The sequence below is a fragment of the Dendrobates tinctorius genome, unplaced genomic scaffold (assembly GCF_039654945.1).
Source record: "Dendrobates tinctorius isolate UK_male_01 unplaced genomic scaffold, ASM3965494v1 ptg000008l, whole genome shotgun sequence".
NCBI classification, from domain to species: domain Eukaryota; kingdom Metazoa; phylum Chordata; class Amphibia; order Anura; family Dendrobatidae; genus Dendrobates; species Dendrobates tinctorius.
In genome coordinates this window covers 42,037,980-42,061,179 of record NW_027361676.1, presented here as the reverse complement: position 1 = coordinate 42,061,179, position 23,200 = coordinate 42,037,980, and the positions used below count along the sequence as shown (strand labels likewise).

Below are 23,200 nucleotides of genomic sequence, written 5' to 3'. Positions count from 1 at the left end.
TTTTTTCAAAACCTGACGGATTGTGACTGATTGTAAAAAACTGAAGTGTGAAAGAGGCCTAAGCCTAAAGCAAGAAAAGAGGAAAACTAACTGCCCCAGAGCAGACCCCAAAGGAAAAGACAGCCCCCACACATGTATTGACGGTGAAACAAGATGAAAACACAAAGGCAGAAAAATAGGCTGAGCAAACGATGGGGCCCGACTAACTAGAAAGGACAGGAAAGTAAAGACACTGTCTGCAATCTGCCAAAAACCCTACCAAAATAATGTCCAACACTTCTGATAGCAAAATTAACCCTGAAGTCACTAGACTTCTCCCACTATATCAGCACTCTGAGACAGAGCAAAAAGAGGCCATTCTAATAAGGGACCAAAAGGCAAATACAGATAAATAGGAGTGGAAATTCAGCACAACCCCAGCCGGGGCTGGCTGACCACAAAAAACTGAATTGACCAACAAGAGCAAGTGTGAACAATAGCAAAAACAAACTTAACTTGAGAAGACTGGAACAGAGCTGAAGTCCAAGACCTGAGAAGCAGACTGAATCACCAGCACCAGGATAGGGCGTCGGCTGTCTTATATCCAGTCTGATACTCCAGAGATCCAATCGTTATCCTCCTCATCAGGTGGCAGATCACTACCAATTAAACCAACCTCACTACCTCCTGTCACCACTAGAGGGAGAACGGAAGGAGAACTCTCAACTGATGGAGCAGAAAATGAGTTCACAACAGGTATGGCTGACAGACACTCTTGGATTTTGGACAGCAGAGAGGGGATGTCTAGGCCAGAGAGGTAGATCCGAGTGTTAACAGCGTATAGATGGTACTTGAAGCCGTGGGTCTTTATGAGTTGTCCCAGGCCAAAGGTATAAATGGAGAAGAGTAGGGGTCCCAAGACAGAGTCTTGAGAGACTCCAACGGAGAGAGAGGATGGAACGAAGAGGTAGTGTGGGAGACGCTGAATATGCAGTTAGAGAGGTATGAGGAGATCCAGGGAAGGGCAAGGTTTGTGATACCGAGGAAAGAAGGGATATGTAATAGGAGAGAGTGGTAGACTTTGTCGAAGGCAGAAGACAGATCTAGGAGAAGTATGAAGAAATGTCTGTCGGCTTGCGCAGCAAGTCATTGGTAATTTTGATTAGGGGAATGTTGGTGGAATAGTGGGGGCAGAAGCCAGACTAAAGTTTGTCAAAGAGTAGGTTAGATGAAAGGTGGGAGGAACGTACACGGTGGACATGCTTTTCAAGGAGTTTGGAGGCAAACAGGAGCAGAGATATGGGCTGGGTGGATAATTGGATGTAGAGGTCCAGTCGAGAGATGGCTTTTTTCAGAATAGATGTAATTGTGGCATGTTTGAAAGTAGAAGGGAAGGTACAAGTAGTTAAGTTGAAGAGATGACAGCAGGGATAAGCATGGTGATGAGGTTGGGAGGAGGTGGGATGGTAAAGTGCACAGGTGGTGAGGTGCAATTTGGAGAGGAGAGGAGTAAGTTTTCAATCAGTGATAGTGGAGAGGAAGGTTAGTGAGGGAGGAGAGTGCAGTGGTCTGGTATACATAGGGGATGTGATGGTTGCGCAGTGAAGACTTGCATGATTAGGTTGATGTTGATGAAGTGTACAAAGTCTTTGGCAGAGATGAGGAAGGTCAGAGTTTAGCAGAGGTCCGACTTGAATGTGAAAGTTGCTTGTTTGAATGTGGTAAAGTCTTCCTGTGAATGTGTTTTCTTCCAGCGCAGCTCTGCAACTCTAGATATTCGCCGAAGCTTTTGTTGAGGTTGTTGTGCCAGGGTTGTCTATTGATACGTCGCACTCTGCCATGCATGAAAGAGACGACTGAGTCAATAGCGGATGTTAGTGTAGTATTGTAGAAAACAGTGGTGCTGTGTAAGTAGATAGTGGTCAGATAGGGGGGAGAAGTGAGGTAGTGAGGTTAGGCATAGGCAGGTGCAGAGAAGACCGTTTCAGATAATAAGCGTTATTCACCAAGTCTTTATAATCTTAAAGGGAATCAGTCACCTATTTTTTGCCCTATAAGATGCAGCCACCGCCATCAGGTGTTTATCTACAGCATTTTGTAATGCTGTAGATAAGCCCCTGATGTAATCTGAAAGAGAAGAAAAACGAGTTATATTATACTCACCCAGGGCCAGTCCGGGTCTGATGGGTGTTGTGGTCCGGTGCCTCCCATCTTCTAGCGATGACGTTCTCTTCTTTGCTTCATGTCGCGGCTCCAGCGCACTGCTCTGCCCTGTTGGGGGGCAGAGCAGACTACTGTAGTACGCAGGCGCTGGACCTCTCTGACCTTTCCCGGCGCCTGCACACTGCAGTACTCTGGTCTGCCCTCAACAGGGCAGAGCAGTGCGCCGCGACAGAAAACAAAGAAGAGGACGTCACCACTAGAAGATGGGAGGCCCCGGTCTGGACTGCGACACCCATCGGACCCGGACCGCCCCTGGGTGAGTATAATATAACTCGTTTCTCTTCTCTTTTAGATTACATTGGGGGCTTATCTACAGCATTACAGAATGCAGTAGATAAGCACCTGATGGTGGTGGCCGCATCTTATAGGGCAAAATAATAGGCGACAGATTCCCTTTAAGTACACCAAATATGGAGGAGTAACACTTCACGAAACTATTTAAAAACACAAAAACCAGGTCAGTAACATGAAGTCTGAGAACAGATAAATATAAAATTTAATTTTTATTACATAATTAAACAAGTAAAATCAGGAAATCTGTGCTGTAATGTAATAACGGCAGGAGTAGCTTAAAAAAAAAAACAAAACACGAAGGTTTGAATGACAGCGTGTAATAAAGTCCTCTTTCTTTCTGAAGAGGCAATTAGCATATTATTTTCCCAGAGGAGCGTTGCACGGCGAATAAGTCTCCTTACCTTGACAAGCCAGAGCTGGCATGTCACTCTCCGCAAGGAGAAGCCTTACCTCTTAGACCTCAGTCCAGAGCCTCTCACCTAGCCAAATCAGATCTCATACTTTGCACTGACGAGAGCCAATAGCTCGAAACACCGTGTCTGCAAATTGAGATTCTGATTTGGCTTTTATCCTAAGTCATATTGCAAGACTCGTTAAAGGGTTGATTGTGACTTGTAGGATCGCTACTACCAATAGGTGGCGCTGTAGAGTAAAAGTCCTCTTTCTTTCTGAAGAGGCAATTTGCACAGCGTGTAATAAAGTGATTCACAGTTAATTAACAAATCTCTATTCTTGATATGATATTTCCGCATTATTAAGGAAAGTGAGGTAGTCGGGCAGGTTAATAATGCTACTGAACTATAGATTAACCCCATAGCTGCAAGTTGATAGCATTTTGTCTGTCTTGCTCTACACAAGAAGAAATGCGTAGAGCAAGACAGGGAGGGGGGAGGGGGAGCAGGTGAATAAGCCCCGCCCAGCGGACCGGACAGCGGCAGTTTACATACATCTGATCTGATATAAAAAAGGTATTTATGCATGAAAGGTGCGTGGTCAGGGGGAAGCAAAAGTACTAAGAGAATCCTTATGTGACACAAAAGTGAATGATATCATTATATGATATCTCAAAAAAGGGGTGACAGATTCCCTTTAAGGGGCCTTATTCCTCCTGCAACTCGCGCTCCTTTTTGCACAGCCTCCTCCTGCACCTCCTTTATACACAGCATTTTTCTGCAGCACTGCTTTTCTCCTTTATAGTCGCCTCCTCTGGCAGCACCTCACTCTCCTCTTCCATATACATTTGGAAACACTTGATCCCGAGAGAAACTGCACTAATTGCAATAAACTGTATCGTATACACAGCCTACTTCTTCTGCAGCAACACACTTTCCTCCGTTAGACCTCGTTCACAGTATTTTTACCTCAGTGTTTTACTCCAAGTTTTGGCTTACAAATAATCATAGGAAAAGTATATTAGAAACACGTCACCACTTCTGTATTTTTCTCCCACTCCTGGTTTTTTGGCTTATCAATACTGGAGGTAAAATACTGACCAAATACTGAACGTGTTAATCTGGCTTTATACACAGCCTCTACCTGCAGCGCCTCACTCTTCTCTATACACAGCCTCATACTGCAGCAGCACCTCACTTCTCTCATTTTCCCCCTTCACACCTGTCATTTTTCGATCACTCCACTATTATTCCCCTCACACGTGCTCAGGAACCTCCTGTTATGAGAACAGTGGTGTAAATCCATGAGGCTCCTCCCTTTCCCTTGACGTCTTGCCTCACAGAAGCCACTCCATTCTAGACACGACAGAGCTAGATGTGGCCTGTGCCTGCCGCACACTGATACTCTGAAGGTGGCGGCCCTGATTGTAGCTCGCAGCGGCTGGGACGTCACAGCCGGTAAGTTTTGCAAGGTGGCTTTCGAGGTGAATGGGTCTTCACCCAAGTGCGCTAAAAACGTGGGCCGTGTGGACGAGGCTTTGCGTGTGGAGTGTGGCTATGCGGAGTGGGTGTGGCTTGATACAAAATATATATACTGTGTGTGTATGTATGCGCAGATTGAGATCCCAGCTTAATGAAGACATCGGTGAGCCGAGAATTCAATTGCGCATGTGTGGCCTCTAGCTCCATTTTATTGAATACCAGACAACAGGTTGTGAAATAAAACTGCACACGCAATCAAACTTGTCACAGAAGAATTAGCGACCTGCCATAGAAACACAAAAGGCAGACTGAGGGGCCAGAGAGGAAGGAGAAGAACCTACCCCCAAGTCCACTGAAATATCAAATTCATATTCTGATTAAACAAGAACCACAGATCAGATTGACTCACAAAAATATCAGTACAACAGTGGCATTATCACCATGACTTTGCGTTATATTGCTCAATCCTGCTGACAGGTTCCCCTTTTATAGCCTGCTTAGGCCTGTTTCACATTTCTGTTTGTTGCCATCAGTCAAAATCCGCCGTTTTGCAAAAAAAAAAAAAAAAAAAAATGGATCCACCATTTTTTTGGGCGGATCCTTTTTCCCCCCATTGACTTGCATTAGCGGCGGATTTTGACGGATGGTCATCTGTTGGATCTGTTTTTTTGACCGATCCGCCAATATTTTGGCATCCGCTGACTTCCGTGGACGGGCAATGAGACTTTTTTTGTCTGCGTCAAAATAGCGGATAGCAACGGATCCGCCGCCATCCACCATTCGTTATAATGGTCGCCTATGGGCGGCGGATCCGTTGCCAACCGGTTTTTTGACGGAATCCGGCAACGGATCCGCTTTTTGACACTGAGCATACCCGGAAGAATTTCCTTGCCACAAATTTAACCCCCCCCCCCCCCCCCAAAAAAAAAAATCACTCTCTCTCCTTTAAATTTCCACCACTAGCTGATAATGCAGATCCGTCAAAAAAACCGGATCCGGTGGCCTCCGTTTGTGCCACAACGGAAACGGATCCATTTTTCCACATTCTGGCGGATTTACACTGATGTCAAAAAAAGGAAATGTGAAAAAGGCCTTAGACACGCAGGCCGCATTAGATATGAGCCCAGAATGGTCAGTAATAGATCATTCAGTGCACATAGGATGACTTATTTTGGCAGTGCTGGTTTTGTTTACACGGAATAATTAAGCAAACCAAAAGATCATTTTACATGACATTAGCATTTTACCCAGTTGTCAGGTTATGGGCAGCCTGTTTAGACTTCATTATCAGGAACAAGCATTCCTATGAAGGCTCGCTCATGATAATCGTGCAGTGTATTGTAAATGTACCCTGAATGGACAGAACAAAGTCTGCATAACAAGACATGCCTCTGATGACTTGTTACTGCTCTCCAGTCCAGGACATCTTGTGGCCTTATCTTCACTGAGCAGGTCAATGACAATGTGACAAGATTGTCTGGTGGGAATACTTACAAGGAGTTTATAGGGTAGTGAGCAAATATACAACGTTAATCATTACCACTGTTAGGAGTAGAGCAAAGTTCTGACGGACACCTCCTCAAGCGAGTACACCAACACTTTTTTCCTTCCCACACAAATTCATACAGAAGGTTTGCAATTGCTTTCACTCATTAAAATATATGCAGTGCTGTGCCTGGTAAATGATATGGAAAACCGACAATAGTACTTAATGTTCAAAGTTATAGCTACAAATCTTTTATCACTTAAGAAAAATAAAAAACAGCCCTATTTCCTCTGATGCCCCAGCGCTGTGTCTCAATCACAACTACAGCACATGACCGCTGTAGCCAAGGGCGGCCGTGCTGAGGTAGGCAGCACCAGTCCAGCCCAATGATTGGCTGAAGTGGTCATGTGCTAAAATTGTGATGGCAGCGCCACAGCTGTGTCAACGAAGACTGGAAGCAACGGCAGAGCTGGAGCAGCACGGGATAAGGGTTATTTTTATATAGAGCTAGCCTATGCTTTACCAGAAAATAAAAAGCACTAGGCATAATGAAATTTGATGATCAGGATGAACGATATAAAATGTTTTTGAACAACAAATAAAAAAAAAAAAGAGAAAAAAAATTAACACATTTTTAGTAGAGCAAATAGAATGAACTAACACTGCTGATCTAGGAAATTTTCATTTCTGCTTTAGTCAGCTCCAGAGTAAGGAAAAAAAAACCCAACCCAAAACGAAAACATATAGTTCTCTTATAAATGGTGTACAGAGGCCATTCTCTGCTTAGTTACCAACTTATTTGGGGCCTAAGTGACTAAGCATTTTTTTTTCAAGAGGCACAACTTTTGTTTCCATTCAAACCGTCATGAGGCTTTTTCGCTTTTCGGGAGTAGGCCTCATTCAGATGTCCGCGTTTCACATTCTAGTTACCGTATATACTCGTGTACAAGCCGACCCGTGTATAAGCCGACCCCCTTCATTTTGTCACAAAAAACTGGGAAAACTTATGGACTCAAGTATAAGCCTAGGCTGGAAAATGCAGCAGCTACTGGTAAATTTCAAAAATAAAAATAGATACCAATAAAAGTAAAATTAATTGAGACATCAGTAGGTTAAATGTTTTTGAATAGCCACATTGAATCAGGAGCCCCATATAATGCTCCATACAGTTCATGTTGGGCCCCATAAGATGCTCCATACAAAATACATAATGCTGCACAAAGGTTAATAATGGTCCCATAAGATGCTCCCTAGAATATGCCCCATATGCTGCCCCCATAAGATGATCCATAGATTATGCCCCCATATGCTTCTCCATTTATTATGCCCCATATGCTGCCCCCATAAGATGCTCCATACAGTTGTGGCCAAAAGTATTGACACCCCTGCAATTCTGTCAGATAATACTCAGTTTCTTCCTGAAAATGATTGCAATCACAAATTCTTTGGTATTATTATCTTCATTTAATTTGTCTTAAATGAAAAAACACAAAAGAGAATGAAGCAAAAAGCAAAACATTGATCATTTCACACAAAACTCCAAAAATGGGCCAGACAAAAGTATTGACACCCTCAGCCTAATACATGGTTGCACAACCTTTAGCCAAAATAACTGCAACCAACCGCTTCCGGTAACCATCAATGGGTTTCTTACAATGCTCTGCTGGAATTTTAGACCATTCTTCTTTGGCAAACTGCTCCAGGTCCCTGATATTTGAAGGGTCCCTTCTCCAAACTGCCATTTTTAGATCTCTCCACAGGTGTTCTATGGGATTCAGGTCTGGACTCATTGCTGGCCACCTTAGAAGTCTCCAGTGCTTTCTCTCAAACCATTTTCTAGTGCTTTTTGAAGTGTGTTTTGGGTCATTGTCCTGCTGGAAGACCCATGACCTCTGAGGGAGACCCAGCTTTCTCACACTGGGCCCTACATTACGCTGCAAAATTTGTTGGTAGTCTTCAGACTTCATAATGCCATGCACACGGTCAAGCAGTCCAGTGCCAGAGGCAGCAAAGCAACCCCAAAACATCAGGGAACCTCCGCCATGTTTGACTGTAGGGACCGTGTTCTTTTCTTTGCCTCTTTTTTCTCCTGTAAACTCTGCCCAAAAAGCTCTACTTTTGTCTCATCTGACCAGAGAACATCCTTCCAAAACGTTTTAGGCTTTTTCAGGTAAGTTTTGGCAAACTCCAGCCTGCCTTTTTTATGTCTTGGGGTAAGAAGTGGGGTCTTCCTGGGTCTTCTACCATACAGTCCCTTTTCATTCAGATGTCGACGGATAGTACGGGTTGACACTGTTGTACCCTCGGACTACAGGGCAGCTTGAACTTGTTTGGATGTTAGTCGAGGTTCTTTATCCAACATCCGCACAATCTTGCGTTGAAATCTCTTGTCAATTTTTCTTTTCCGTCCACATCTAGGGAGGTTAGCCACAGTGCCATGGGCTTTAAACTTCTTGATGACACTGCGCACGGTAGACACAGGAACATTCAGGTCTTTGGAGATGGACTTGTAGCCTTGAGATTGCTCATGCTTCCTCACAATTTGGTTTCTCAAGTCCTCAGACAGTTCTTTGGTCTTCTTTCTTTTCTCCATGCTCAATGTGGTACACACAAGGACACAGGACAGAGGTTGAGTCAACTTTAATCCATGTCAACTGGCTGCAAGTGTGATTTAGTTATTGCCAACACCTGTTAGGTGCCACAGGTAAGTTACAGGTGCTGTTAATTACACAAATTAGAGAAGCATCACATGATTTTTCGAACAGTGCCAATACTTTTGTCCACCCTCTTTTTTATGGTTGGTGTGGAATTATATCCAGTTTGGCTTTAGGACAATTCTTTTTGTGTATTTTTTCATTTAAGACAAATTAAATGAAGATAATAACAAAGAATTTGTGTTTGCAATCATTTTCAGGAAGAAACTGAGTATTATCTGACAGAATTGCAGGGGTGTCAATACTTTTGGCCACAACTGTATATCATGCCCCCATAAGATGCTCCATACATTATGCCTCCATATGCTGCCACCGCAAATAAAAATAAAAAAAATTACATACTCACCTCTCCGTCGCTGGGTGTCAGGTGCCGATGTCGCTGCTGGCTCAGGACTCGGCACCTGAGATTCACCTGTCCTGCGTCCATCGCTGCTGCTCACCGCTATCTGCCACGTCATATGTCAGTGACGTTCAGGCAGCAGAGGGCACGGCTCGCACTAACCACGTCACCGCGCCCTCTGCTGTCTGAATGTCACTGACAGAGGACACATCAGACAGCAGCAAGCAGCGATGGACCCCGGACAAGTGAATATAGCCTATACTTAACCTGTCCTGGCGCGGTCTATGCAGCTCCGTTCTCCCACTGTCTTCCTTCCTGCCTTCAGCGGCCACGTGGTACCGCTCATTAAACTCACGAATATGCACATATTCATGAGTTTAATGAGCGGTACCATGTGACCGCTGAAGTAAGGAAGGGAGACCGTGGGACAAGCAGGGGGGCTGTAGAGACCGCACCAGGAGGGGTAAGTATGACCTGACACCCCCGCTCCCCCTCCCCTCTGACCCCCCTGGCGTATATGACTCGAATATAAGCCGAGAGGGGGACTTTCAACCCAAAATATGGGCTGAAAATCTCGGCTTATATTCGAATATATATGGTAGTTTATCGCATCAGCATGAAATCTAAGGAAAACCTTGAACCCAGGACAATGATGATAGTCAATTTGTCCTTCATAAACACGCAAGGCTCCTTAACCCCTTTACCACCAAGGGTGCACATTAATGACTGAACCAATTTTTACAATTCTGCCCACTGTCCCCTTATAAGGTAATAACTCTGGAACGCTTCCATGGATCCTGGTGACTCTGGGACATTGTACTTCACGTTAGTTGTAAAATTTCTTCGATACGACTTCTGTTTATTTATGAAAAAAAAAAAACAAATGGTGAAAATTTTGCAATTTTCAAGTTTTGAATTTCTCACATGTCTATTTTGGAAACTTTTTTTTTTGGAAGTTATAAGGGTTAAAAGTTGATTAGCGATTCTTAATTTTTACAAAATTTACAAAACTTTTTTTTTTTTTTAGGGACCACCTCACATTTGAAGTTACTTTGAGGGGTCAATATGGCAGAAAATACCCAAAAGTGACACCATTCTGAAAACTGCACCCCTCAAGGTGCTCAAAACCACATTCAAGAAGTTTATTAACCCTTCAGGTGTTTCACAGGAGCAGAAGCAACGTGGAAGGAAAAAAATGAACATTTAACTTTTTAGTCACCAAAATGATCTTTTAGCAACTTTATTTTCACAATGGTAAAAGGAGAAAATGGATGAAGAGCGATCGGGCAGGGATCAGGGATAAACACGGTTGTAGTCAGTAAACCAAACCTGCGACTCCCGACTCCTCAATTTCCCTTACACCGACTCCAACTCCACAACTCCGACTCCCATATATATTGCTTATATTTAAGTGAAAAATGTATTGCTGTACAATGTGATCAGACATGTAATCATTTTTATGATACAATAATCAAGATATTTAGATAGAACATAATATATATTTTTTGAGTACAACTTTAGAACACAAAAACTGTAATAAATTGTAAATATGTAATACACTATGTAATATCGATTACATACATATATACACACACAGTATAATATATCACTATGTAATAAACTATAAGGCTATGTGCACACACTGCAGATTCACCTGCGGGTTTTTTCCCGCGGAACCGCAGGTAAAACCGCAGGTAAAGTGACCTGCGGTTTTGCCCTGCGGTTTCACACATCTATGTTAAAGGTGTGAAACCGCAGTAGAATCCGCAGAAATAATTGACATGCTGTGGAAATAAAACCGCAGCAAAACCGTACGGAAAAAAAACGCAGCGTGAGCACTGCGGTTTTGAAAACCCATAGGCTAACATGGTAAAGTACCATGTCTGCGGAACTGCTGCGGTTCCGCAGGGCCAAAACCGCAGCGGAACCGCAGCAAAAACCGCAGCGTGTGCACATAGCCTTAGATCAGAAATAGAACAGCCATTTATAGGATATTTCATAACTTTCCCAAATTCCTATGAAAAAATATTCAGCACATTCTGCATTGAACTTTTTTATAAATTTTAGGAGTCGGAGTCGGTCCATTTTATACGGACTCAGACTCCACCAAAATGAGCACCGACTCCACAGCCCTGGTTGTGGTCTCTCCAGGGATTGTGGTGTCACAGGCTTCTGTGCAACACAAGTCCCAGCACAGATCTAGCTGTGTGACCGCACTGCAGGAATCCTCAGCTAGTGTGAGGACCTGCAGTACAATCACAGACAGGTCACAGATCGGTCATACCGCTGCTGTGACCTGTCATTGGTGGGATCAATGATCACATTGATCCCACCAATCAGAGCTGGCCCTGGTGACACCGGTGTTGCTAGGCACCGGCCTAGGATCAGAGCTCACAGCTCCAAACTTAAGGCCCTTTTACATTTAGCGATGCACCAGCGATCTGACCCGGTCAGGATCGCTGGTGCATCGCTAAATGATCGCTAGTGAGCTTTCACACAGAAAGATCTCACAGCGATGCAGCAGCGACGCAGCGCACGATACTCACCTTTCACACACAGTGATGAAGACGTCCTCCCGCCCGCCTCCACGCGTCGTCACAGCAGGAAGATTACGACGAGAAATGGAGCCGGACATTCTCGAGCGATCAGCGATAACCAGCGGGGGAGCCGGTCGGAGGTAAGTATCACACATTGCGATATCGCTATAACGTCACAAAATCGTTGACGTTATAGTGATATCGCTAGCGATATCGCTATGTGTAAAACCCCCTTTAGGCAGGTCACTGACAGGGCACAGCAGGTGTGATCGACGATTACACTGATCACACCAATCAGCAGCTGCAGGCCTTTCCCTAGCCACCGGCCTAGGTTCGGTGCTCTTACAACACCGATCCTAGGCCGATCCCGGCAGGGCACAGCGCGGCAACACCGCGGCTGTGCCCTGTGATTGGCGCAATCGATGTGATCGTCGATCTCTCCAATCTGAGAGGTTTTCGCCGATGCTTGGCTGAAACTATGAAAGAGGCTGTGATTGACTGTTCAGCATCGCAACATGTCAATTTCTCTTCTTGGTGCACAGAGTTTTATGTGGTTTTCACATTGGGTTGCATAAAAAGTAATTTAACATAACGAAATTAACTTAATTTACCTAAGGGTATGTGCACACGTAAGCGTTTTTTTCGCGTTTTTACCAAATAAAACGCTTAAAAAACGCTTAAAAGAAGCATCCCATTCATTTTAATGAATTCCGCACTTTTTGTGCATATTGATGCGTTTTTTCGCAGAAAAAAATGCATTGCGGTAAAAAACGCAGCATGCTCATTAATTCCGTATTTCTAGCTATATTGTATGAGAATGGGGCCACTCCGAAAAAAAAACGCATAAAAAACGCACGTTTTTCACGCAAAAACATGCGTTTTCTGGGAAGGAGTCCGGTTTTCAGTCACGAATTTTCTGCATACGTGTGCACAAAGCAGAGAATCTGCAACATCAAAAATGCAGCAAATACTCATGGTACATAGCCTTAGTTGCACTTTGCACTTTTTACTTTTTATTATTATTATGCATTTATATAGCGCCATTTATTCCATGGCGCTTTACATGTGAAAGGGGGAAATATAGACAAGTATAATAAACATGTGTTTATTGCGCTTTTCTTTTTAGTTAAGGTAATGAGAAAAAAAATGAAGCAATTTTGCTTTGTTTCTGATAACTATTACAGAAGTGTTGATGCCAATTATGCGTATTTTTTCCTTTTTGTTTTACAGCGCACTTTATGGGACATGTTTGAGTCCCTGGGAACCTGAATAGACTATTTACTGATCACTTTCACAATATATTGCAAAACTTCTGAACTGTAATGTTATACGACAGCTACACAGACAGGCAGCCCATCAGGGCCTAATACGTTTCTGTGCCATGGCAGGCATGGCGACTGATGCTGGGCTTCCATTTGCCATGGCAACCCACAAGCATCATGTGATCATGTTGCATGTGCATTGATGGGGGTGACAATCCCTTTGTCAAACTCCTTAAATGCCAACGTTTATAATGATCATGACAAAGTAATTAAACAGCAGAGATCAGAGGGCCTTTACTCAGCCGAGCATCCACTGGACCCTGCGCAGTATGGGTTAAAGAGAAAAAAAGTCTTCGAAAGTTTACCTAAACTAATTAAATGTTTTATAGAATTCACGTTTTTCTGGCTTATAGATCCAGACAAACTACCCAAACCAGTCCTTCAGGCCAGGCCCAGCACACAAATCTACATGATGTGAAAAGGAAGGAGGCCAGAAATACGCACAGCAGGATTTATCCACCGCTCAGAGCCTGGGTCACACAGGTTGGAGCAGTTTCACAATGGTGAAGTGGTTTTGGATCCAGGATGCATGAAATACATAAGCCTACTTTCACACAGAAAATACAATAGTACAATAATGGACATGACCAAAACTCATCCACAGTCTGTGAAAATTTCTATGCACAAAATGACCAGAAAAGGAAAATTTGGAACATTTAATCTGTGTGGCATTAGAAGACTATCACGTGGCTGTATAATATGGATACTGGGCACACACCATCCTTATCAGTAAGTCTGAACCCCCATCCTCATGGACTCTGACCGCATGATTGCTCACTGTGCTACACCTTGATTGCGGCCTTTATTCCATACACATGACTTTGTGTGGTCACCCGGTACAAAGCAGGTTATTCTGATTATGCACATTCCAGCACTTTTCACATATTCCTACACTTTCCACACCCATCTGTCTTCTGGGCATATACAGGTACTGGGGATGGGGCAGAACACTACTGCGGACATTTAGTAATCCTCTTTCTTCTTAGACAAGACAGCCTTAGGCCGTGTTCTCACAAGCAAAAATGCTTCACATTTTCTACAGGTGTCTGAAACAAAATATGCAAATAGCAATCTGCTGCGATTATTGCATTTTCAATGTATTGTCTTGATATTCTACACTGTTTATAGTGCAGAAATTAAGCAACTTTTTTTCAAAATGTGCTGTTAATGTAGAAATGCTGGGCATAAAAACAATTATGGCACATTTCATAATTATAGCCCACCATTCAAGCATTTTTTTTTTAGTCTTATGATGGAGTGATGCTACTAATCTTGAAGGTGTATTCCCATCTCTAACATCCTATCCCAAATACATAGTAGGTGTAATAATAATAATGTTAGGAAATACCTCCAATTAGACATGTAATACAATTCTCCTGATTAGCTATGTCATTTTCCTCATGTGCAGGGCATTGCAGTTGCTTAGGTATCCATGGTTATGACCACTAGCAACTGTCACTATATGAGTGGTTCTAACCATAGATACTGCAATGCCCTGCACGAGGTAAGCAACATAGCTCATCAGGAGAACTGTATTACATGTCTAATTGGAGGCATTTTCTAATATTACTATTACACCTACTACACGTGGGATAGGATCTTTAGAACTATCATTACCAGCCCAGCCGCTGTCTTCAGCTGTTCCCAGTGCCACTCCGGCCCTACACAGCCATTTTGTAACATCTCTCAGAGGTAAGGCTCTTAATGCAAAGTCTACAAGAACCTTGTTCTGGTTCTCAGACTTATATGGAGTTGTGACTTCCTGATGGCCCATTAAACACTGAAGAAATTCAACAGGTCACAAACTGCACAGGTCGGACTGGAGAGGTGCGGAGAACAGATGAGACGGTGGCTGGTGCAGCGCTGGAGTGATGCTTTAAAGCAGAGTTGTAAAATATACTGGCATATATAGCACCCTAAATTGGGTCAATCAGAAGTCAATTCTGTACCCTGCCAAATGAGTGAGTTGGATCTCTTAGGCTAGGTTCACATTGCGTTAGGGGAATCCGTTTAACGGATGCTCTAACACAGACGTCACTTTTGACATAATTTGTGACCATAGCGCTAACGTATACGCTAACGCATTGTAGCAGTAAGTTACCATGCATTAGCCCATACAGGTCTACGCACAGCGAACGCGTCCGTTCGCTGTGCACTAGACCCGACGTACCCTCAGACGCTGCAGACCGCATTCGAGGGTGCGTCATGAAGTAACGCATCCTCAAAAATGCATGCCGATTTTGGCACGCGTTCGGATGCGCTACTTATTGCGGGCAATGGCGGCGTTAACGCATCCGTTACATAGCGTTAGTGATGCCATGTTACGAATGCCGTCAGCGCATTGTCCGCAACGCAATGTGAACCCAGCCTTAGACAAGTTTTGCTCCTGCATCACAAATGGGCACTATAAACGCAACAGCCCTGATTTACAAAACAATTTCAGCTACCATTCTGGGCAAAACTGTTTGAAATGCTGAAACATATTTGAGAGGGCGAATTTTTCTGACATATAAGCTGCGGCCACCGGCATTAGGGGCTTATCTACAGGATTCTGTAATGCTGTAGATAAGCCCCAGATGTAACCTGAAAGATGAGAAAAACAAGTTAGATTATACTCCCCCGGGGGCGGTCCTGGTCCGATGGGTGTTGCAGGTCCAGCGCCTCCCATCTTCATGTAATGACATCCTCTTCCTTGCTTCTGTCACGGCTCCTGTGCAGGCGCACTTTATCTGCCCTGTTGAACAAAGTACTGCAGTGCAAAGGTGCCGTGAAAGGTCAGAGATCCCCAGCACCTTCGCACTGCAGTACTTTACTCTGCCCTCAACAGGGCAAATCAGTACGCCTGCGCAGGAGCCATGCCAGGAAGCAAGGAAGAGGCTGTCATCGTATGAAGATGGGAGGCGCCAGACCCAAACCTGCGATGCCCATCGGACCGGACAGCCCCCCAGGGTGAGTATAACAAAACTTGTTTTTATCTTTCAGGTTGAATCGGGGGCTTATCTACAGCATTATAGAATGTTGTAGATAAGCCCTGAAAGGTAGTGGCCGCAGATTATATGCGAATTCCCTTCAAGCACAGACAGAAAATTCATCATGGTTTACATCACAAAAATAACGACAAATGTCCTCTAGTCCCAGCCTGCAGTACATAACCTGCGGTGGAACACAGCAGCTGAAATCGCCAAATTCATTCAGTATGAAGCCCCTAAGGGTATGTGTCCACGGTCAGTAAACGCTGCGGATGCGACGCTGTGTACAACCCCAGCGTCCAAATGTTACAGCATAGTGGAGGGGATTTTATGAAAATCCAGCTCCACTATGCGTTCAAAGATGCAGGTGGCAGACTGGTGGATACACATGTGGTGAGTCTTTATAGCTCGCAGCATGTCTATTTATCTTGCGGAGACGCACAGGGATGAACCCATGCGGAATCGCTGAGTGTACAAAAGGGGGCAGAGCTTTGGGCGGAGCGGTGTCCAAAGCGCTGCCTATATGGCCCGTGGAAACATACCCTAATGAGTGAGGCGAATCTTACTCCAGTGTGCGCTCCATCAAGATCGGAGTGTAGAGACCGGCCCTGATGACCGGGACACGCGTCTTCTCTTTCTTACGTCTCTTCTACCCACGTCTTATTGCTGGTGGAGGAGCTGAATCTTCTAGCCGACTAGAAGTGACAGTCAATCCCCCCATAAGGCAGGTACAGCCCTGGGGAGCGTTATGTGGCATATCACTCAGGATGCAGTGACTATTAGGACACAGGCCACTGCTGAGCCCCTTAACTAGCAGTCATACAATTTATATGTAACCCCTAACGGCCACTAATATGGGGCCGGACGCCAACCAGCGTGTGCGCACTGAAGATGGCGGATCCACCTAGATCACGTACGTGGCCGAGGTATTACTACTGTCCAGGTATATTTACACTGCAGAAATGGCTGGGGCACAACCCATGCAGCGTCGGACTGGCCCACCGGAGGATTCTCCAGTGGGCCATGGCATCTGCTGGCATACAGGGCCAGCAGTTGCCTAGGGCCCCTGCTGGTCCAGGGGCTCCCAGCCAGTGGTGTATCACACACCATGCAGCTGCTATGGGGGCCCATGCCAGCAGAGCAGCAGTGGGGGACAGGAGGCAGGAGCCCCTGTCCCCGCTACTAAAGAGAAATGAATATTCACTGCGTGGGAAGCAGTGAATATCATTTCACGGTCTCCACTCCCCCAGGGGCCCCGCCCCCCAGCCCAGTAAGCGGCTATGCGACTGTAAATCAGGGCCGGCGCCACCCTCAATTGTAATGGAGAGAGAGCATCAGATGATGTTCTGTCTCCCACCAGTCCCCTCTGCTCACAGCCGATGCGCGATGATGTCACTTCATCGCACCCGCTGTGTGTCTGGCAGAAGGGGCAGCACCTGACCCTGAAGCCGACTGGCGGAATCAGCGTGGGCGCGAGGAGGAGAGGTGAGTATTGTTATATCTTTATCTCTCTCTATATCTTTCTATATCTATTATGTCTCTCTCTACCCATCTCTCTATCCCACTCTATAGCTATCTCTATCTATCATCGATCTATCTCTATATCTATCTTTCTATAGCTACCTATCTCTATATCTATTTATCCCATATCTATCTAACTCTCTCTATATATATATCATTACAGTTGTGGCCAAAAGTATTGACACCCCTGCAATTCTGTCAGATAATACCCAGTTTCTTCCTGAAAATGATTGCAAACACATTCTTTGGTATTATTATCTTCATTTAATTTGTCTTAAATGAAAAAACACAGAGAATTGTCCTAAAGCCAAATTGGATATAATTCCACACCAAACATAAAAAAAGAGGGTGGACAAAAGTATTGGCACTGTTTGAAAAATCATGTGATGCTTCTCCAATTTGTGTAATTAACAGGACCTGTAACTTACCTGTGGCACCTAACAGGTGTTGGCAATAACTAAATCACACTTGCAGCCAGTTGACATGGATTAAAGTTGACTCAACCTCTGTCCTGTGTCCTTGTGTGTACCACATTGAGCATGGAGAAAAGAAAGAAGACCAAAGAACTGTCTGAGGACTTGAGAAACCAAATTGTGAGGAAGCATGAGCAATCTCAAGGCTACAAGTCCATCTCCAAAGACCTGAATGTTCCTGTGTCTACCGTGCGCAGTGTCATCAAGAAGTTTAAAGCCCATGGCACTGTGGCTAACCTCCCTAGATGTGGACGGAAAAGAAAAATTGACAAGAGATTTCAACGCAAGATTGTGCGGATGTTGGATAAAGAACCTCGACTAACATCCAAACAAGTTCAAGCTGCCCTGTAGTCCGAGGGTACAACAGTGTCAACCCGTACTATCCGTCGGCATCTGAATGAAAAGGGACTGTATGGTAGAAGACCCAGGAAGACCCCACTTCTTACCCCAAGACATAAAAAAGGCAGGCTGGAGTTTGCCAAAACTTACCTGAAAAAGCCTAAAACGTTTTGGAAGGATGTTCTCTGGTCAGATGAGACAAAAGTAGAGCTTTTTGGGCAGAGTTTACAAGAGAAAAAAGAGGCAAAGAAAAGAACACGGTCCCTACAGTCAAACATGGCGGAGGTTCCCTGATGTTTTGGGGTTGCTTTGCTGCCTCTGGCACTGGACTGCTTGACCGTGTGCATGGCATTATGAAGTCTGAAGACTACCAACAAATTTTGCAGCATAATGTAGGGCCCAGTGTGAGAAAGGTGGGTCTCCTTCAGAGGTCATGGGTTGTCCAGCAGGACAATGACCCAAAACACTTCAAAAAGCACTAGAAAATGGTTTGAGAGAAAGCACTGGAGACTTCTAAGGTGGCCAGCAATGAGTCCAGACCTGAATCCCATAGAACACCTGTGGAGAGATCTAAAAATGGCAGTTTGGAGAAGGCACCCTTCAAATATCAGGGACCTAGAGCAGTTTGCCAAAGAATGGTCTAAAATTCCAGCAGAGCATTGTAAGAAACTCATTGATGGTTACCGGAAGCGGTTGGTCGCAGTTATTTTGGCTAAAGGTTGTGCAACCATGTATTAGGCTGAGGGTGCCAATACTTTTGTCTGGCCCATTTTTGGAGTTGTGTGTGAAATGATCAATGCTTTGCTTTTTGCTTCATTCTCTTTTGTGTTTTTTCATTTAAGACAAATTAAATGAAGATAATAATACCAAAGAATTTGTGTTTGCAATCATTTTCAGGAAGAAACCGAGTATTATTTGACAGAATTGCAGGGGTGTCAATACTTTTGGCCACAACTGTATTCTCTATGAGGAGGGGCAGCATTATTCCCCTGATTGGGGGCAGCACTATACCCTATGAGGGGGGCAGCATTATACACTATGAGGGGTATACCCTATGAGGGGGCGGCGGCACTACACCCTATGAGGGGGAGGCACTATACCCTATGAGTGGGGGCAGCATTACACCCTATGAGGGGGCAGCATTACACCCTATGAGGGGGTGCATTATACCCTATGAGGGGGCAGCATTACACCCTATGAGGGGGTGCATTATACCCTATGAGATGGCTGCATTTTAATTCTATGAGGGGGCTACATTATATTCTATGAGGGGGGGCTTCCCCAACTCCAGCTACATAATTAAGATTTGTACTACCTTATATTATACCCAGATATTAGTGTGTTATACTGCACAATTGGCGGTCTTGTATTTATCTCTATGCAGCTATATAGTGGGCCACAAGAATGATTTTCTCTGGTGGGCCCAAGGTGTTCCAGTCCGACCCTGATCCCATGTATACAAACAATGGTTTTACTACTAAAGACCAAAAATTGACAAGGCTCTGTATCCCTATGGGCGTTTTGGGGGTAGGGTCGGTAGCCCGGGCCTCCGCCCACCAGCCCTTATCTCACTGTGGGGTATACGCCTGTACACTGGTGCTGGGGATGTAACGGCGGCCAGGATTGGCTCATTAGTTACCTCATGCACAGCCCGTAGCAGCCAATCACAGCACGGCTCACAGTCAGCATACACTGGTACATTATACCACGACCGTTATAACTATGGTATGGCTCCGCATGACCGTCACACACCCGCAGGAGCCGCCGCCATGTCATCCCCGCTCCGTACACACCGAGCGTTACACAGGCTGCACACGGCTGTATGACAACAAAATGGACTCCTCCTCCTGGGAGAGGAGCCGCGGACACACGTAGCACACACCGGCAGCACACAGCCACCACATACCTCTCTTATGGAGCTCCCGCAGCGGGATACTGTCTCCTCCGCCGTCATATGGCAGGTACGGATCAGATGCGGCCTCCATGCTCTACCACCGGTCACAGCTGCGGTATCAAGCGTTAGAGGGCCGGACAGCTGCCATGTTCCGTGGGCGCTCGTCCCGAGTGTGCTGCTGCCTCCTCACAGTGACTGCGCTGTGACGTCACCACGTGATCACTGCGCTGCTGAGTGTGCGAGGAGCAGGCGTAACCAGTGCAGCCAGTACACGAGCGTCACAGCCCGCCCCTCACCACACACACTCCGTACACCCCGCCCCTCACCACACACACACTCCGTACACCTCGCCCCTCACCGTACACACCCCGCCCCACACCGTACACCCCGCCCCTCACCACACACACTCCGTACACCCCCGCCCCTCACCACACACTCCGTACACCCCGCCCCTCACCGTACACACCCCGCCCCTCACCACACACACTCCGTACACCCCGCCCCTCACCGTACACCCCGCCCCTCACCACACACTCCGTACACCCCCGCCCCTCACCACACACTCCGTACACCCCGCCCCTCACCGTACACACCCCGCCCCTCACCACACACACTCCGTACACCCCGCCCCACACCGTACACCCCGCCCCTCACCACACACACTCCGTACACCCCCGCCCCTCACCACACACACTCCGTACACCCCCGCCCCTCACCACACACACTCCGTACACCCCCGCCCCTCACCACACACTCCGTACACCCCGCCCCTCACCGTACACACCCCGCCCCTCACCACACACACTCCGTACACCCCGCCCCTCACCGTACACCCCGCCCCTCACCACACACTCCGTACACCCCCGCCCCTCACCACACACTCCGTACACCCCGCCCCTCACCGTACACACCCCGCCCCTCACCACACACACTCCGTACACCCCGCCCCACACCGTACACCCCGCCCCTCACCACACACACTCCGTACACCCCCGCCCCTCACCACACACACTCCGTACACCCCCGCCCCTCACCACACACACTCCGTACACCCCCGCCCCTCACCACACACACACTCCGTACACCCCGCCCCTCACCACACACACACACTCCGTACACCCCGCCCCTCACCACACACATCGTACACCCCGCCCCTCACCGTACACACCCCGCCCCTCACCACACACACACACTCCGTACACCCCCGCCCCTCACCACACACACACTCCGTACACCCCCGCCCCTCACCACACACACACCGTACAGCCCGCCCCTCACCACACACACCCCGCCCCTCACCACACACACCGTACACCCCCGCCCCTCACCACACACACTCCGTACACCCCCCGCCCCTCACCACACACACTCCGTACACCCCCCGCCCCTCACCACACACACTCCGTACACCCCCGCCCCTCACCACACACACACTCCGTACACCTCGCCCCTCACCGTACACACCCCGCCCCACACCGTACACCCCGCCCCTCACCGTACACCCCGCCCCTCACCACACACACTCCGTACACCCCCGCCCCTCACCACACACTCCGTACACCCCGCCCCTCACCGTACACACCCCGCCCCTCACCACACACACTCCGTACACCCCGCCCCTCACCGTACACCCCGCCCCTCACCACACACTCCGTACACCCCCGCCCCTCACCACACACTCCGTACACCCCGCCCCTCACCGTACACACCCCGCCCCTCACCACACACACTCCGTACACCCCGCCCCACACCGTACACCCCGCCCCTCACCACACACACTCCGTACACCCCCGCCCCTCACCACACACACTCCGTACACCCCCGCCCCTCACCACACACTCCGTACACCCCCGCCCCTCACCACACACACACTCCGTACACCCCGCCCCTCACCACACACACACACTCCGTACACCCCGCCCCTCACCACACACATCGTACACCCCGCCCCTCACCGTACACACCCCGCCCCTCACCACACACACACACTCCGTACACCCCCGCCCCTCACCACACACACACTCCGTACACCCCCGCCCCTCACCACACACACACCGTACAGCCCGCCCCTCACCACACACACCCCGCCCCTCACCACACACACCGTACACCCCCGCCACTCACCACACACACCGTACACCCCCCGCCCCTCACCACACACTCCGTACACCCCCCGCCCCTCACCACACACACTCCGTACACCCCCGCCCCTCACCACACACACTCCGTACACCCCGCCCCTCACCACACACACTCCGTACACCCCCGCCCCTCACACACTCCGTACACCCCCGCTCCTCACCACACACTCCGTACGCCCCTCACCACACACACCGTACACACCCCGCCCCTCACCACACACACTCCGTACACCCCGCCCCTCACCACACACACTCCGTACACACCCCGCCCCTCACCACACACACACTCCGTACACACTCCGCCCCTCACCACACACACTCCGTACACACCCCGCCCCTCACCACACACACTCCGTACACACCCCGCCCCTCACCACACACACACACTCCGTACACACCCCGCCCCTCACCACACACACACTCCGTACACCCCGCCCCTCACACACACACACTCCGTACACCCCGCCCCTCACACACACACACTCCGTACACCCCCGCCCCTCACCACACACACTCCGTACACCCCCGCCCCTCACCATACACACCCCGCCCCTCACCACACACACACTCCGTACACCCCCGCCCCTCACCGTACACACTCCGTACACACCCACCCCTCAACGTACACACCCCGCCCCTCACCACACACACCGTACACACCCCTCCCCTCACCACACTCCGTACACACCCCTCCCCTCACCACACTCCGTACACACCCCGCCCCTCACCACACACACACTCTGTACACCCCCCGCCCCTCACACCGTACACCCCCCCGCCCCTCACCACACACACCGTACACCCCCCCGCCCCTCACCACACACACCGTACACACCCCCGCCCCTCACCACACACACTCCGTACACCCCCTCACCACACACCACACACACACTCTGTACACCCCCGCCCCTCACCGTACACACCCTGCCCCTCACCACACACACACACACACACCGTACACACCCAGCCCCTCACCACACACACCGTACACACCCGCCACTCACCACACACACTCCGTACACACCCCGCCCCTCACCACACACACACACTCCGTACACCCCCGCCCCTCACCACACACACACTCCGTACACCCC

At 47.8% G+C, this 23,200-nt stretch overlaps 1 protein-coding gene across 5 annotated transcripts in view; it reads right to left on the bottom strand.

Moving 5' to 3' along the window:
• Positions 1 to 23,200, bottom strand: part of CLCN3 (chloride voltage-gated channel 3) — a 158,790-nt gene that overhangs the window by 78,275 nt on the left and 57,315 nt on the right. Inside the window, exon 1 of one of the 5 annotated variants that reach the window (XM_073577243.1) lies at positions 19,978 to 20,259. The exons of 3 other annotated variants lie outside the window; for them this stretch is intronic. In XM_073577243.1, the coding sequence (XP_073433344.1) occupies positions 19,978 to 20,056 (79 nt within the window). In that variant the 5' untranslated portion in view covers positions 20,057 to 20,259. Of the gene's footprint in view, positions 1 to 19,977; positions 20,260 to 23,200 lie in introns of those variants that run through there. One more of the 5 variants, XM_073577260.1, reaches the window with a different exon arrangement.